Raw genomic sequence first — 17,410 nt, forward strand, 5'->3', positions numbered from 1 at the left:
TAAAGTTTTTGTTTTGAGTATTTCTCCACAATTCACTCGCAAATTTATATTGGTAATAACAGGTATTGTGTTTGTAACGATGCATTAGGTTGATCGAACTCGAATTTAAAGACATACGTGACACATAAATTTTTGACATAAAAAAATGGGTTAACCAGGGTTTGACACTAACTTTTTTTACCAACTGACCCAAAGGACCACCAGCTTTCAGAAATTACTGGTCCTCCAAAATTTCAAGTGGTCCGACAATTCCTATGTTATTTTACCTAAATTTTAACTGACTTTTTGGACTTTCCACAATGTATTATGCATTTATAAAAAGAAAACTATACTGTATTAATTAAATATTCATTGTACACATGTTAAGTTAAATCCTGTCTGTGGTAAAAGAAATTTTCGATCTCTCTCATCCTTGTTATATTTTCACTGTACTTCAAACTTCTTTTCATTAGTTTTAGGTTTTTTAGGCAGAGGTTCAACTACTCCCAGAATGAAATTCCACATCCCCAAAACTTGTAATCTTGAAAATACGCACGCTTACTCTCCAGAAATATCTAAACATTATTCGGCGCCCTCCAGTGTAAATTTGCACGGTAAACAAAGTATATTCTGATGGTTCTAAGATCAATTAAATGCTGATTATTGCTGCTTTTTCGAAATCATAAATACCATTTTGTTCATTTCCCGACTCAAATGCTTTGAATTTAATGTTAATTTGTATATCGATCATGGCGAAGTCTGAAGACATTTGCGGAATGCAAATCGATTTTTTTATCTGACAACAGGTTTTAGTCATCCGAGCGTCTAGAAAAATTGGAATTTCCAATATGATGCTATTTTTATCCTGGTCTCGAGTCGGCCCATAAAATAATGATGAAATTATCAGTTTAATATGAACATTATAAAGTTGTTTATTGATAAACACAGCTTTCCACCAGTATTTCACAATAAGCTGGCCAGGATTTTTAACTCATCCGACAGATCAACCAAATTTCTAGTTTCACTGGTCCTCCCTATTTTTTACAGACCCCGGGTCAACAGACCACCGTTAGTGTCGAGCCCTGTTAACAAGAATAACTCTGAGCTGTACGTATGTACTTATAAAAGCTCAGAGCATTCAAGAAGAACTAGGGGCACTAGAAAATAAAGCTGAACCAATTTCATTGATTCTTAACGTCTGACTATAATGTTTCCATAGCTAAAAAGCGGCAATTTAAAAATATTTTTTATCGTCAATAGGTTATTGCGTAATTATCCGATTCATTGCGTAATTATCCGATTCATTATCATCCGAAAAGTAGTAACACTTGTAAACACAAACAACGCAATTGAAACCACTGTATAAACTAAGCATGCAATTTATAACTGAAATGAATCAATGGAGATTTATTTTACCTAGAAATTTTAGACCGCACGATATTGATTCGACGAAACATTTTAGTTAAAGTTCTATAGTTATTGCTCCAGTTGTTGTTGTTTATGTTGTTGTTGTTTACAGTGAGTGGTGATCTCCCTTGTATGAAAACATAAACAACGTGCGACTTGATAAGAAAGAAAATAATGGGTAAGAAAGCTAATTTTATCTATTGATAACACATCAAAGCTTTAAAATGAATGCCATTCATTTGCGCCATTTTTGTTCTATTAATCCCGAACCACCATAATATGTATCACATTTTAATTTCTGTAAGTCTGGAACAGGGTTAGTCCATATAAACGGACTCCCAGAGCCTTTGATAATTTTTGCTATGGCGGCTCTGGCCATTGGGCTAAAAAGCTTAGAGTTGAATTATTGTAACTAGAACACGGTATACACACCCTGTTAGTTTAACTTCCATATTGTGTAAAAGCCCGGAGAAGATAATTAGATTACATATGATTGAACATTAAGACAGAAATCATTTACTATCCGATCAACAATTTGGATTTCGCGCCAGTCGTTCCTGTGTGTTACAACTGCTAGATGTGTTAGAAGACTGGTCTTATTTTATTGATAATAATAATTCATGGGACACTGTTAATTTAGACATGGCTAAGGCGTTCGACAAAGTAAGTCACCAAAGGTTATTAACCAAAGTATAGGCATATGGTATAAAAGGACCTTATCGTGGATTAAAGACTTCCTTAGTGGCAGAAAACAATATGTTTTTATAAGAGGTCAATCATCTAACTGGAGAAATTTTATATCTGGAGTTCCTCAATATAGTGTTCTGGGACCAATATTGTTAATTTTATATGTCAAGGATTTACCAGGCCTTGTTAATAGCTACATAAAAAAAAAATGCAGACGACACACAGATCTATAATACCACGGATAATTGTACAATCTTACAAGATGACCTTAACACCATAAGTAACTGGGCAACAATGTGGGAAATGAAATTTTATGTAGAAAAATACAAGGTGATGTTCTACGGAAGGTCAAATGACAAAGTTGAATGTTAACATGAATGCGAACAAATTGAATACAGTAAATGAGGAGTGTGACCTCTGTATCATTTTCCAGGACAATATGAAATTTAATAAGCGTCTCCAGTAAAGTAAACAAATCCAACAGTACCGTTGGTCTAATAGGCAGGTCTTTTTCATTTCTGAATAAGGACTCGTATGTCAAATTATACAAAGCTCTTGTTCAACCACATCTTGAATATGGGTCAGGAACACAGTTTGGTATCCTTACCTACAGAAAGAAATTGAAAGTATGAAGGGTGTTCAGAGGCGTTTTACAAGATTAAAGCTCCAGGCCTTCAAAATATGAACTACAACCATCAATTGAAGATATCAAAACTACCCAGCCTTTTCCATAGACGTAGAAAAGGAGATATTATTACGTGTTATTAAATCATTAATATCCTTCAACACATCTAAAACTAAAGGACACTGTTTTAAACTTGCACAAATTTTAGACTGAAAAGTTTCTCTCAAAGAATCATAACTGAATGGAATAATTTAAAAGTAGTGTCTGCTAAGTCATTAAAGATTTTCAAAAACAGACTTGACCAACTGCGGGATAATGATGCTCAGTACATGTTTTAACCAGTATGATATCTCAATAGTGATATTGGATGTACCAAATATCTCTAGATTTTTTTTTATGTGAAAAGTATATTAAAAAATCTGTTAGTACTAAAGAAGTCCAGTCATCATTGGATAACGAAGATGTAGGCTAAATCCTGATCCTTACAACCAGCCTAACAAGGATTCTACGATATTCTGCGGTAATTTCATTTGGAAAAACTTCATTTGTGGACAAAAGCTTCAGTATTTGTTGGCTTCTGCCATTCTGAAGCCTTGTGAACGCCCTTATTAATAACCTGGAGTACTCATGGTTATAAGCATTGAGTGGAAATAAAGACTGAAGTTATAATTTATTTATTAAATTTTAATTCATGTTTACAAGTTACAGATGGGTACATCATAACACAACACCAAAGTTCATTTATCTAGAATTAATATTGAAACATTGTTCATATAAATAAATACTATGAGGGAATGGTCTATAGACTAAGGAAAATCACAATTTTCTGTGTGATTCCAGTTATTTGTAGAATGTTGTTAAATGCATTTTATTAAATATTTTTATATTATTAATGTTATAACAAATAAATTAGTTATTTGATGGATTTTTGTTCCTAGAAATTTAAATCATCATCATTCCCTTGACTGGTCTGGACTTTCTGGTTAAGAGAGCGACCATGACAGTCTGGTCTCTTGTGGGTTGCTGTTAGGTCATCACTGGGGAGGTATGTCCACTGTTTTAAATTGTCCATCCATTTTTTCTTCTTATGGTATTGAAGGTGTGCCCCCTCTAGCATTTCCTGGAGAACAGTCTTGCACAGTAAGTCATGCTTGGTGACTTGTTTAAACAAAGCCAACTTTTGACAGTGGCCATGAAGGATTCGTGTGGGCCAACACATGCTGCTGTCTCGTTTGTTTTTTGCACAAGGTTGGAGATACTGAGCTGTTTTTGGAGTTATTCTTGTTCAAAGGTGTTCTACATCGGGGTTGATCACAATGTTGTTGACGTCATCCTGCTGACCTACATCCCATATGCTCCTGATCTTTCAGAGTGTCTGTCAGTGAGGTAACATGAGTTCCATGTCATCAGCTAATCTCTTGCTTGAGATGGTTCTGCCATCAATTGAGATGGAAGTGTTTTGGTCCTGGAGGATCTTATATATTATCTTCTCAAGAAAAAGTTTGAGGAATGAGGAACATGATGAGGAAGAGCAGAATCCGTTACAAATGCCAACAGAAGTCACCCATCTGTCCATTGAGAAGTACTTCTCTACTGGCGTTTTTGTTTGTGTCTTGAATTATTTGCATCAGCCCTGAACCTTCTAAAAGCCATAGGCCATCATGCCACACATGCTCAAAATCTGTCTTTATTTGTGGAAGTCCTCATTTGGATATTGACGATTTTTTCAATGATGACTCAGCAGTTAAATCTCTTCCACTAAACTCTTCAGTTCTGAATTCAGCCTGCTCTTCGGCCAGCAGTTCCTCTGCCTTACTTTTCAATCGGTTGAGGATTATGCATAGCATGAATTTGTTGGCATTGCTGATGAGGCAGATGGTGGGATAATTCTGGCACAGCTTGAGGTTTTCCCTTTTTGGTAGGGGGATTACCAAAGACTGGGTCCACTCCTGGTGCAACGTCTTCTCTCAGATGTTCTGGCAAAGTGCTGTCATTGTTGAAGTCTTTACCTCTTCTCTGTGCTAAATAAGCTCAAAAGGGATGTTGTCCACTTGTGGAGATTTCCCTTCCATCAGACTGCTCACTGCATCCTCCATCTCTGCCTTTAATGTGGACAGAATTCTTCATCTGCTTCTGATCTGGGATCACTTTGAGGGATACCGAGGTCATGTCAAAGCTACAGAGGTCACTGTAGTATTCTGCCCAACTGTTCAGGGCTGCAGCACTATCGGTCAGGATTGGGCTGGCAATCCTGACCGATAGTGCTGGCAGTTCTAACTAAGGATCTTGAGGGTTCTGTAGACCTTCTTACTGCTTCCTGTGGTCATCTCTTTGTTGTTATGAAAATGAATTGTTATCAATTGCATTGTTATAAATAAAATGACCTTCTCACTTGCAGACGACGACTTTGAGTGGCAGCCTCCGTCTGAAGCTGAGATGAAGATCATTCAGGCGCGACGGGAACGCTCAGACAAGATCAGCAAACTAATGGGGGACTACATGCTCAAAGGCTACAAGATGCTGGGAATTTGCTGCCCAGAGTGCTCGGTATGTTACATACAAACAGCAGCATTTTAATATGGGATGATACATTCAAATGGGTTGTGCTCTGTGAAAAGGGGGTTTAATGCATGTGCGTAAAGTTTCATCCTAGATAAGCCTGTGCAGTCGGCACAGGCTAATCAGGGACGACACTTTCCGCTTGTATGATATTTTTCATTGAAAGAAAGTCTCTTTAGCAAAAATCAAGTTTGGGCGGAAAGTGTCGTCCCTGATTAGCCTGTGCTGACTGGATTGGCTTATCTGGGACGACACTTTACGCACATGGATTAAACCTCCTTTGACAGAGCGTGGCTCAAATCTGTTTTCATTTTATATCTGTTGCTGAATATAAAGCACATCTACCTAGTAAATTCATTTTAATTTTTAAGATTTTCACCAAAATGGAACTTACCACAAAACAATTCCTTTCCATATTGATTACATCACCTGTAAGTTATCCCCAATTGCAAATTTCATTTTCAACTCGCTTTTTTTCCTGATTGAAGTTAGGGCACCTTTCTCGGAACTTAATTCAAACACCTGAAATTACTTGACTGATTTTCCTTTTGTTGTTTGCTTGTTACTGTGTTGCAGTTATTGTTTCCGGTCAAGATTCTTGTTTGAATGTATTGATCTATATTTTTTCTGTAGTTTAGCTGGTTTAAGTGAGACAAGGCATTACAGATTAAAGCCTGTTGTATTTAAGTTAGCTCAAATACATGAGACTTTCATTTTAATAGGCTAATCTGCTCATCGTATCAATCGCCAAACCTTGCAACCTTGAATTCATCTGTTGTTCCCAGATGACTTCCATTAAATCAGAAATGTTGACGTTAAGAATTGCTCACTTACATGTTATTTGTCTAAGTTCATGTTTGACATTTAACCCTTTACCACTCAGAAGCAAAATGAAAACGGCTATGTGCAAACAGCATAAAACCAGAACAGCCTGCGAGTAACTCGCAGTATGTTCCAGTTTTATGCTGTTTGCTGCTCATCAGTATCTAAGGGTTGGAAAATGAAGCCTTTAAAACTTGAATCTAGTAAGAATGGTCTTTAATTAAATTTAACTTTCTAAGGGACTACACATGCGTCAAAATACATATCTAAGTGGTAAAGGGTTAATGAAGGGATGCCTACTTTTTACAAGTTTTAAGTAATATAGATGTAAGAGAAAGAGATATTTGCATGTTTTTTATGTGTAACAAGCTTGATAGTGTCTTTATCCGGATTGCCACTGGTGTCTATATTTGAGATCAAAAGACAAAATGATAAAAACAAGTTGTATGACATTTTATACAAAGATGTTAGTGAGTCCAAAGTAGTTTGCTGCATAAAATGTCAGTATAAGTAGCTACATGTAAAAGGGAGTTGTTCACAGAAGAAGTAAAATGAGAACTTTAAAGATGTCATGTTTTCAAAAAGCATATATGGGTATTCAAATAAGCAAAATAATATTCAGATATAAAGAGCTAATGACCCTTTTAATAAATAATTTGGAAAATAAATGTATAACTAAGAGAGCATTTAAATTTCACTTTACTTTTCAAAAGCCAAAATGGCCCAATTGTGATCATGTTACAGACTATACTACTGCAAGACAAGCACGGTGTGAACTACTGCGTGGCCTGTATGGAACTGGATACAGACACTGACAAAGATGACCCTGGTAAGAAACATCTGCATAGTCTAAATATTAATTAGTCAACTTTGGCACAGTCTAAATAATAATTCAGCTACTTTGGCACAGTATAAATATTATTATCCCCTGCCATAGGCGGAGGGATATTGTTTTGGGGTAGTCCGTCCATCCGTCCGTCCGTCCGTCTTTCCGTCCGTCTTTTCGTCCGTCTGGTACTTTTGTGTCCGGAGCCATATCTTTGAAGTGCTTTGGCGGATGTCATTGAAACTTGGTATGAGTATATATATATGGATAAGAGGATGATGCACGCCAAATGGCATTGTACACCATCTGTTAATAATAGAGTTATGGTCCTTTGTATTTAAAAAAAAAATGCTTTTTTAGCGGAGTGTCAAATAAAACACTTTTGTGTCTAGACGCATTTTGGCGGGGTATATCAATTCAACGAATTTGCTTGTTTAATCTACTTTGGCACAGTCTAAATATTATTAAACCCTTTACCCCTTTTAAACGCAATTAGATGTGTTTGTAGTCCCTCAGAAAATCTAATTAAATTTAAAATCTTATTTACTAGAATCAAGTTTGAAAGGCTTCTGTTCCAAACCTACGATACTGATGAATAGCAAACAGCAAAAATACCTGAACAGACTGGGAGTTACTCGCAGGCTGTTCTGGTTTTATGTTGGTTGCAAAAGCCATTGTCACTTTAATTCCAATGGGGAAAGAGTTAAACCAAACAATTTCAATGATTAATAAACTTGTTATTGGATTGCATCTGGCAGCAGTGTTAAGCAAATGGAATCTGGTCAATAACTTTAATTTGAATCAATCAGTTTTGATGAAACTTGGATATAGCAAGCTTTCATGGAGACCAAGCTCAGGTTTGTATAAGGGGACAGTCAGGTCAAGGTCAAGTCAAGGTAAATGTTATTTGAAACAGGGTCAATGCTCAATAACTTGTAATTTAATGGAGGCATTGCACTGAAATTGTGTGTAGTGAGCTTACATGCAAACCTATCTTGGAATCGTATTTTGGACCAGTCAGATTAAGGGCACTGCTAATTAAAAAAAAAATTCCACTCAATAACTCAATTTATAAATTAAAATATGTCGTTAAATTTTATTTTATGTCTTAAAAAGTGCAGGGCTGGGCATGGGAAGGGTGGGGCTTTAGAAGGGCAGGGCAGCGCACCCTTCCATTTAGGCCTAGCTGGAGCACTGATTACTTGAATAACTTAAGGCATTGAAATGATTTTTTGTAATGTCACTAGCTTACATGCTGCCCTATCTTTTGCTTGCATTTAGGTCAAGTCTGATCAAAGGCACATCTATTAGAAATGGAAAAACAGTTTCCTCTCAATTAATTTAATTTTAATTGAAGCTACATGTATTAGTATTTAAATGCATTTTTTTTGCAAACCAAGCTTGACATTGCATTAGGGGCCAGCGGGTTTAGCTCAAGTTTGTTGTTACTCGAAATTGTTTCCTTTTAATAACTTGATTTTGATGGAGGTTTTGAGCTAAAATTTTGTTTGTAGGCATCTTAATTATAAATTAGGTAGGGATTTTATTTGGGGCCAGTCAGATTAATTTCAAGGTCACTGTAACAAAAAAGAGAAACGGTTTCTGCTCAATTATTTGAGTTTGGATTGAATGAGGCTAGGTAGCTTACATGCAGACCTAGCATTATATTTCACAATAGGCCAGAGACTGAAAACATTAATTTGGTACATTGATATGTTTCTTGTATTAAATTGTCTTCATGCACCAGCCATTATTTCCTGTTTCTCAGTGCTGAGTCAGGCTGCAGCTCGATCTCAGATCCGAGAAGGCACTGCCCTAGACGAGGTTGACACTGAAGGGTTGTCTTTCCTTACCAGACTGTCTGATACCAGTCTAGGGGCATCTGCTGCATTACCAGAAAGAACCAGTCATGATGCCACGACAACCCTGACATCAGCAAGCAATGCCAGCAAATCAAATCAATATAATTTGAATTTAAATTTCACTGACTCTTTGGATGCACTTAGTGCTAAAATACTATGGGCAACAAATGAATTACAGAAGTCAAACAGTGTTGAGTATAGTATACAGTTATGCCAATTGATCAAAAGTTCTGCAGATGCCATTCAAAGTATTAAAACAATCATTTAAAAATGAAAAAAGATTTAACCATAAGAGCTTTCAGGAGATACCATAACAATTGTCGACTTACATTTCCATCTTGTTAATAACATATATGAACAAATAACAAATGGATATGTGCATATACTACATGCATATACCAGTGACTGGCATTTTTGCATTATTCACATTTCTTAGTCACAATTTTAATGTCATTTGATGTCTTTTGATGTTTTTCAGACAGCTCTGGTAATTGAATCAGTTTGGTGATACATACTAGAGAACTTTTATGTCTCTTTTTGTGTATACAGATGTTACATTGCCCACAGTACATATGACTTGTTTTATGTAGGCAAAATGGGAAAAGAGTGCCTGTGAGTTATTCATCCTGCATTAATAATTGGTCGAGCCCAACGTTTAAAAAAAAAAGCTATTGGGAGTTTGTGAAAATTTCATAGTTTTATGCAATTTCTTACTGTTCCCTGACAATGTATTTCTACAAAAAATGTTAGTGTTTTATATTTTTTAACTTTTTCTATTAACATGTATTGAATAACAAAAATTGGTAATGTTGATTTCATGGTTTTTTTATCCATTAAAGTCACTGTATTGCTTGTTAGAATATGTCTTATTGAATGATGGGCAGAGTAGCTGTAACAGAATTAAAGTTCAGAGTCAAAATCCAAAGAAGTGACTAGTTTGCTGATAATTTGTGTCAATTAAACCACAGTATGGAATACATGTATACCAGTATATCGCATTAGATCAATGTTAACTAATTTGAACTGATTTATTTTTGCAGTATGCCTGTTAGTAGCCACCGAAACTATAAAAGTTTGAATAATTGGAAGAGGATAACCAGAAAAACAAATTTGATTTTTTTTCTGAAAATTGCCATCAAAATCTTTTAAACATTATTTAGTAATTAATTTTATTGTTTGCTAAACTACATCTTTTAATGAATGTGCTTGTTTACTTTTCAACAAATATTGGTTAAATATTGGGATATTTTTCTTTGCTGGCAATAAGATGAAACGTGCAACTTGAAGTAAAGTTTTTTAGTAAATCCCATTACTAAATCTTGATGGAACTTAAGTCAGAATGTTTATTTTTACACTGTTTAGGAAGATTTCAAATCTGGGTGCCTAGGTTACTTGTTCTAATACCTTGTTTCCATTTTAGAGGCAACATTTAGGACTCAGTCTTGATGAAACTTGGTTAGAATATTTATCTTTACAATACCAAGGTCATGTTTGAAGTACATTTAACAAGAGATTGCCAAGCAATATGGTCCCCTACCGGTGAAACTCCACCAATGTCAGTATTTTTTCTTAATTTGTTGCCATAGCAACCAGAGTTCTTGACGTAGGAACAATATGAAATGACGTGCATAGTCTCCATATTGCTATCTATCCATGTTTCAAGTTTCATGAAAAATTATGAAGAACTTTTAAAGTTATCGCAGGATCCAGAAAAGTGTGACGGACCGACAGACAGACTGACAGACAGACAGAGCGCAAACTATAAGTCCCCTCCGGTTTCACCGGTAGGGGACAAAAATAACAACATACACCACAGGCAACCAAAGCAAAAAAAACACAGTATTTACTAGAATATAATGCATAATATGTGTTTGACATTATTACTGCTGTATTATATCGCTTTTGTTCTTGCTCATGCACATATTTACATTGTATGTTTTATATTGAATGAAAAAAAATATGTTTGAAGTTGGTCTTGTGTGGTCAAAAACTATAGCACCAGGTCAATAATTCAAAAATGGTATCTTTTAGCTCTGGTGAGCACTAAAATATCTGTAAATGATCGAAATTAACGAATTCTTCGAAAAATAAAGTTAACCCATACAAAACCAGTGTTCCCTATAGCAATAGCAAACATTTCAACATTAAATTTGGTCTGGTAACATTGATTTCACGAATCAAAAAGTGCTAGTTTTGATTTTAAACACAGTTTAAATTTGGAATTTGATGACTGCAGATGTCTGGGATAGCTTGCATAAATTAAGCAAATTAACACATACCAAATGAATCCGGTCCTGACACGAGATCATCTGTAAAACGAAACAAGGTGACATGGTGAGACGCTTTTTTATGCTAAAAAGTTGCAGAATGTTTGTATTTTAACGTCTTTACGCCAGTTTCAGTTTATTAGCAAACGGCAAAATATTTGCCCTTGGCCATTTACAAATACAAAAAAACTTATGACAAATACAATCATATACATGTATACAAATACAATTTCTGTTTAACTAATTTCATAGACATATAACAAAGAACACAGCAGAATATTATATTACGAGCAGAGAACAGATAGGTTTTCAAGAGCATTTTGTCTTAAACAGAGAGATTCTTTAATATATTTGGCAAAATTAAACATACACTTTTTACTTTTTGTTGAAATAATTTTTGAACAGTAGGCCATTAACAATTTCCAATATTTTTTTTCTTTTACATCTATACTTTGAGAAACATAAAATGAAATGATATTCTGATTCTACAGCATTTTTATTACATAATTTGCACAATCTATTATCTCTTTCTATGTTATTATATATCTTCCTAATTCTATTTCTAAACTATGGGAACATAAGCGTATACTTGTCAATAATTATCGTAACTTGTCATTAGTAATAACATCTAAATATTTTTCAAAACAAAATTCGGTTTTATATTTGCAATAACTATCAAGTTTGTACAAATTGATCTCTAATTCTTGATTTCAACAAACTGTAATAGTGAACGTTATGAATGAAAAATCTGATACTTGCATAACCTAGATGATCAACAATGGAATTTATTCTACTTGCACCAATGTAACTTGTTTTAGGTCTTCCTCTTGCAATTTACCTTTGTATGGCACTTTTTGTTGTTGGAAGTTTATATATATAGCCTTTTAAAACTTGAATTTAGTAAGAAAGGTCATTAATAAAAGTAAACTTTCTACGGAACTACACATGTGTCAAAGAGGTAAAGGGTTAAAGGCTTTTCCCTCTTGGGGTGCAAGCCTTGGTCAGAGGTTATTATTTTCATGTGGTTCAAAATTATCTTCTGCATATGCAATTAAAAAAATCTTTTTCTTTTCCGACCAAAGGAGAACTAGAAAAAAATTGTAATGAAATTTCACCTGATGTTTCACCTGAGGAAATAACCCATACTTCATCGCATCTTGACCTGAGGTCTTGTTAGGGAATTTGGCGGCCGACCAACTTCATCAAGGCGTCTTGAATCTGGGTGAGTCTCTCATGTTGTCAAGCTGTTCCCAATTCTTGAGATCTGCATCCGGGTCTCAATGCCATGTGTTTCAAGGCCGCCCTCTCTTCCGCTTTCTTTGGGGGTTCCAAGTGAGAGGTTGTCTTGTCGTACTGGATGCAGGCTTGCAAATGGCCTGACCTATCCATTGCCTAAGTCTCTCACGAATGTATTCTTCAACAGGCTGGTGTTTGTTTTTCTCAATAAGTCTTGGTTATGTTTTTGTGTGGCTAGCGTACCTTAAGATCTTATTGAGGCAGGTGTTTATGAAGACCTGGATTTTCATAATACAGGTGACAGTGGTTCTCCAGGCCTATGCTTCATATAGAAGTATTGGCTTCATGATGGTTTTGAAGAGTCTGATTTTGATCTTGAATACAGATTTATTTTCTTCAGCTGCTTTTCTTGGATGCGGGTTGTCCAGGATGCTCCACTCAGCTCTGAAGACATTGTAAATCCAACAGCAAATGATCTGTCAAAAGTACAAATTGGACTTACTTTCCCCCTTATTGAGTCAGAAGCACAAAATGAAATCATTAAAAGAAGTCATACCTTAGCCATGATAAATGAGGATTTCCCATCAGATCTGTGGACACATGTATACACAGACGGATCAGCTACTAGAGCCGTTGAAGACAGAGGAGCTGGGATCCTCATCAGATATCCATCAGGCAGAAAACGAAACACACTAAATGGCCACAGGAACGAGGTTCAGCAATTACAAAGCTGAGACAGAAGCACTCATGAAGGCAGCCTCTATGCTTGATAACTCACCAGAAGATACCACCTCAGTAGTACTCCTCACAGATCCAAGATCAGTCCTTGAAGCTCTGATAAACAACACCTCCCCAAAACTAGCTAAACTTATGACAAGACTCAGCAATAACCTCAACAAAGCACTCCAGTGGATACCTGCCCACTGTGGAGTGTCAGGAAATGGGGAGGCTGACCAACTAGCCAAACAGGGAGAAAAACAGAGCAACCAAATACCCAGGTTTCATACAGAGAGAAAGTCACCATCATAAAGGCAATCACCAGGCCCCAGCAAGAACAAGATGCTTATCAACTGCTTAAAAGAGCAGAACAAGTAGTGATGGTTCGAATATGCTCAGGACACAACAGACTGAATGCCCACATGAACAGAAAATACAAGCTGGTACCCTCACCACTCTGTCCAAGTGGAGAAGAGGAACAAACTACTGAACACGTTTTCCAAAGATGCAAAAGACACGACCAGCAAAGGCGGATCCAGGGGGGGGGGCGGACGCGGCGTACGCCCCCTCACCCCTTAAATCGCCAAAGTAAAGTCAATTCATTTGATGTTTCACACTTAACTAGATCTAAATCACCTATTTAAACTCGCCAAAGCCTTCAAAATCACTAAAATCGTGGAGCTTCCGGGGGGGGGGGGGCTTCGCCCTCTGGACCCCCAAAACTATAAACTATGCACTTGTTTAGCATTATAAGAAGGTACTTTGACGAAAGTATATAAGGCGTGACTTGCTCGAGACGTGGTTGTCAAAGCCTTCAAAATCATTAAAATCGTAAAAGCTTACGGGGGGCTTCGCCCCCCCCCCCCCCCATGGACCCCTTAAACAACTAAACTATGCACTTTTTGGGCATTATAAGAAGGTACTTTGGTGAAAGTATACAAGTATGGCCTTTCCTTGAACTGTGATGGGTATGTTGCTGGCTGCGTTTGTCTTGAACACTTTGCATTTCCCTATTTTGATTGTGAAGCCCAGCCTCGCTGAGCTGTCCGCAACGATGTTGGTCTTTTCTTGCATCTTCTGTTGCTTGTTAGATGGAAGAGCCAGATCTTTGCCAAAGCCGAGATGGTTGTACTGCTTCCAAAGTCTCTACTGGATTCCGTTTCGCTAGGAACAGGAAAGGTGAGAGTAAGCAGCCTTTTCGCACTTTGGTGGTTATTTCGAAGGCAACGGTGACCTGTCTGGTTGTGAAAGACTCTCGGCAATCCCTTCATAAGACTTCCTGATGATCTTGGTGATCTATTCCTGCAATCCGTACTGTCTCAGTAGTCTCCCGAGGGACTTCCAGTTAATGCTGTCAAACACATTCTAATAGTTGATGAAGTTGACGCAGAGTGGCGAGTTCCACTCCAGTGACCGCCATCTGCTATCATTCTTCCGTTCCTGCACCTTACTGGCCTCTCAGGCTTGGTATATTTGCTTGCTATTCTCTTGGTCATTAAGCACAGGTCCTTGATTCTGTTCTAGTGTGCTGTTGTATCTAGTTACTTCTGTGTGTCTTCTCTTATACTTGGCTTGACGTTCCTATTTGCTTCTGTGCACCCTTCTTATGCTTTTGCTTTTTATGCCCCCAAAACATAGGTTCTGGGGGCATATTAAAATCACACCGTCTGTTAGTTAGTCATTTAGTCTTTCCGTCCCGATTAGTTTCCGCTCAATGAGTCAAGCAATTGTCATCAGATCTTCACCAAACTTAATAAAATGTGTTAGCCAATAACATCTACCGTAGGTCAAGTTCGATAATCGGCCAAATTGACCCAGACACTCTTGAGTTACGGCCCTTGAATCATAGTAAAATTGTTTTTTTTTTTCTCGTTTCCGCTCAATAACTCGGGCAATTGTCATCAGATCTTCACCAAACTTCATGAACATGTGTAAGGCAATAACATCTAGGCAAAGTTCGATAATCAGCCAAATTGACCCTGAAACTTCTGAGTTACGGCCCGTGAATCATCGTACAATTGTTTTTTACTAGTTTCCGCTCAATAACTTAAGCATATGTAACAGGATCTTCACCGAACTTCGTGAAAATGTGTAAGGCAATAACATCTAGGTCAAGTTCGATAATCGATCAAATTGATCCAAACACTTCTGAGTTACGGCCCTTGAATCATCGAAAAATTGCGTTTTTTCTCGTTTCCGCTCAATAACTCGAGCAAATGTCATAGGATCTTCGCCACACTTCATGAAAATGTGTAAGGACATAAGATCTAGATCAAGTTCGATAATCAGCCAAATTGAACAAGGCACTCCTGAGTTACGGCCTTTGAATCGTCGAAAAATTGAGTTTGTTATCCTTTCCGCTCAATAACAATAAGCAATTGTCATCGGATCTTCACCAAACTTCATAAACATGTGTAAGGCAATAAAATATAGGTTAAGTTCGATAATCAGCAAAATTTACCCAGGTACTTCTGAGTTACGACCATTGAATCATAAAAAATTCGTTTCCGCTCGAAAAATGCTCATAACTTTTGTGTCGCTTCAGATGTAACCTTCATATTTGTATATGAACAAGACCTTTACATACGCACTTTTTGGACCCCCTTGGCCTTGAACTTAGGGTCCGCGTTTAGGTTTCGAAATCTGCGTTTAGCCTTTAGGTTTCGAAAAAAGGCAAATGTCTTCCGATGGAGCCAGCTCTTGTTCTGCTGTTGATGTAATTTGATTTATTTTTCAAACTCTGCTGATATTAACTATTTGTGTATGTAGGACTTTGGGCCCAGTACTTCTTGACGTGTTGAGGTCACTGCTACTTTCACTGCCACTTCTGCTCTTCTTCAAGCAGCTCCTTTAGGACCTGGCAATTGTTGGGGAGAGTGGCATTGAACAATTTGCTACTTTTAATCTTTCAGCGTAGTGGTGTTGTAACGCTGGCGTTGGCTGGACCTCCCTGATGAATTCTTCTTCAGCCTCAGTTTCAAAAGGGCGACAAGGAGATGATGGTCCGAAGCGACGTCTGCTCCTCCCTTGACAAGTATCGGTACATCCTGAAGAGAGCGACGAAACTTCTCTACGATACACAAGTGATCGATCTGGTTTATGGTGACACCCAAAATGCCTTATGTGGTGGAAATACTCCCTCTGATGACCAGGTTTATTGTGCGTGTTTTTCACAGTTGGGTAGCTAGCCCTACGCCAAACTTTCATCCGTTTACAGTCGGACTGGGGGGTCCTTTGCGGGGCTAACCTATACGTAACTAGCTAAAACAACCCGATACTGTACTTTTTATTTTAACACGTGCAATTGTCAGTTATACATTCTTAAATGCATTATTTAACCATTTAGTATTTGAAAGCGAATCGAGTCACTATCAAATAACCCTCTAAGCCATTTAATGTCAGTGATTTAATACGTGTAGGTAAGTCAAATGCCCTTGAAATCACGGGTATTTTACTGTTCAATTATCTTCTCTTTATGGTTATAAATCATTTATAAGACCCGAAAAAGTTAATGTGCACTTTATCTCGGATGTCTTTTATAATATGTTTCCTTACCAATATAGCAATATATAACAGCTATAGCGAAGGCGTGTTTGTTTTTTTACGGAAATCAATCGCGTTCCTTTTCATTATAAGCACATAAGAATTATGCATGATTTAATAATCGATCTTTGAAGGCGTATTAAGAGTACCGGTAATTCATTTGCGGAGTTGAATCTACGTTTAAGGCGATAGTTGCGGTGTTATGGTGTTGCTAAACAAACAGAACTATGAAAGGGCGCTAGATGGTATGCGTGCGTTAGAAATAAGATGTTAATTTAGCATTTGATGTATTCAAGTAATTTGTATAATTCACATTTCATGCTGGCTTGAACACTGTGGTAAAAGGTTTGATTGACAACGCCTGTATAGAATGTGAAGGGGTACATATAATACGTAATATTTTGTGAATTATTTATCAGCGTGACCTTCAATGTGGCGTGAACAATATTCATATTCTGTGAAAAAAATGTCAACATCCTAATACCAGGAGTGGCCATATTAATCGTTTATTTCATATACATGTATATCGATGGCACCTTGCATTTTAATGTTGGATGGTGAAATTTAAAATCAACAAGATCTTAGTGAGATAATTCGAGTTCAATGTTAACAAAATGGGTTTCAATATTTCGTCAGTTAATATATTTTTCGGGTCTACGCTCGATACTTATTTCCAATGTTTTTGCTGCAAAAACGTCGCAAGTACAATAAATATTATTAAAAAAACGTGTTTCAGACTTGTACTTTCCGCAACTCACATTATACTGTAGGTTCATCACCGCTTTGACGCTAACGCGGAATGTAAAGCGTTCAATAATCGATAAGGTATATTGTTGAACTGCTGTTAACAATCAAATCATTCAATGCGTGTAACTGAGTG

General features: G+C 36.8%; 3 protein-coding genes across 5 annotated transcripts in view; 2 read left to right on the plus strand and 1 right to left on the minus strand.

Annotated features, from left to right (window-relative positions):
- The window catches only part of LOC127874710 (iron-sulfur cluster assembly 2 homolog, mitochondrial-like), a 27,644-nt gene extending 26,143 nt beyond the window's left edge, over nt 1-1,501 (minus strand). For both annotated transcript variants that reach the window (XM_052419246.1, XM_052419247.1), the window contains exon 1: nt 1,396-1,501. In XM_052419246.1, coding sequence (XP_052275206.1) covers nt 1,396-1,436 — 41 coding nt within the window. In that variant the 5' untranslated portion in view covers nt 1,437-1,501. The remainder of the gene's footprint in view (nt 1-1,395) is intronic.
- Nucleotides 1,422-10,735, plus strand: LOC127874709 (protein ZNRD2-like). Of its 2 annotated transcripts, XM_052419245.1 has the most exons (4): nt 1,422-1,564; nt 5,097-5,245; nt 6,824-6,908; nt 8,674-10,735. In XM_052419245.1, exons 1-4 carry the CDS (start codon nt 1,561-1,563, stop codon nt 9,033-9,035), a joined length of 600 nt encoding a protein of 199 aa, XP_052275205.1. In that variant the 5' UTR covers nt 1,422-1,560; the 3' UTR covers nt 9,036-10,735. The 2 variants fall into 2 exon arrangements, with proteins under 2 accessions (XP_052275205.1, XP_052275204.1); XM_052419244.1 differs by lacking the exon at nt 1,422-1,564 and having other exon boundaries at nt 5,078-5,245.
- Nucleotides 10,736-12,966: 2,231 nt separating this feature from the next.
- LOC127872325 (uncharacterized) overlaps nt 12,967-17,410 on the plus strand; it is a 92,156-nt gene continuing 87,712 nt past the window's right edge. The window contains exons 1-3 of the mRNA XM_052415655.1: nt 12,967-13,268; nt 14,079-14,166; nt 15,957-16,139. Of these exons, the coding sequence (XP_052271615.1) occupies nt 12,967-13,268; nt 14,079-14,166; nt 15,957-16,139 (573 nt within the window). The remainder of the gene's footprint in view (nt 13,269-14,078; nt 14,167-15,956; nt 16,140-17,410) is intronic.

The sequence above is a fragment of the Dreissena polymorpha genome, chromosome 3 (assembly GCF_020536995.1).
Source record: "Dreissena polymorpha isolate Duluth1 chromosome 3, UMN_Dpol_1.0, whole genome shotgun sequence".
NCBI classification, from domain to species: domain Eukaryota; kingdom Metazoa; phylum Mollusca; class Bivalvia; order Myida; family Dreissenidae; genus Dreissena; species Dreissena polymorpha.

Bases quoted from the DNA above. Each gene is read 5' to 3' on its own strand.
- LOC127874709 (XM_052419244.1), top strand. From the start codon at position 5,078: ATGACCTTCTCACTTGCAGACGACGACTTTGAGTGGCAGCCTCCGTCT. The intron at 5,246-6,823 runs GTATGTTACATA...ATCATGTTACAG, and splicing joins TTTGCTGCCCAGAGTGCTCG to ACTATACTACTGCAAGACAA. The intron at 6,909-8,673 runs GTAAGAAACATC...CCTGTTTCTCAG, and splicing joins CACTGACAAAGATGACCCTG to TGCTGAGTCAGGCTGCAGCT.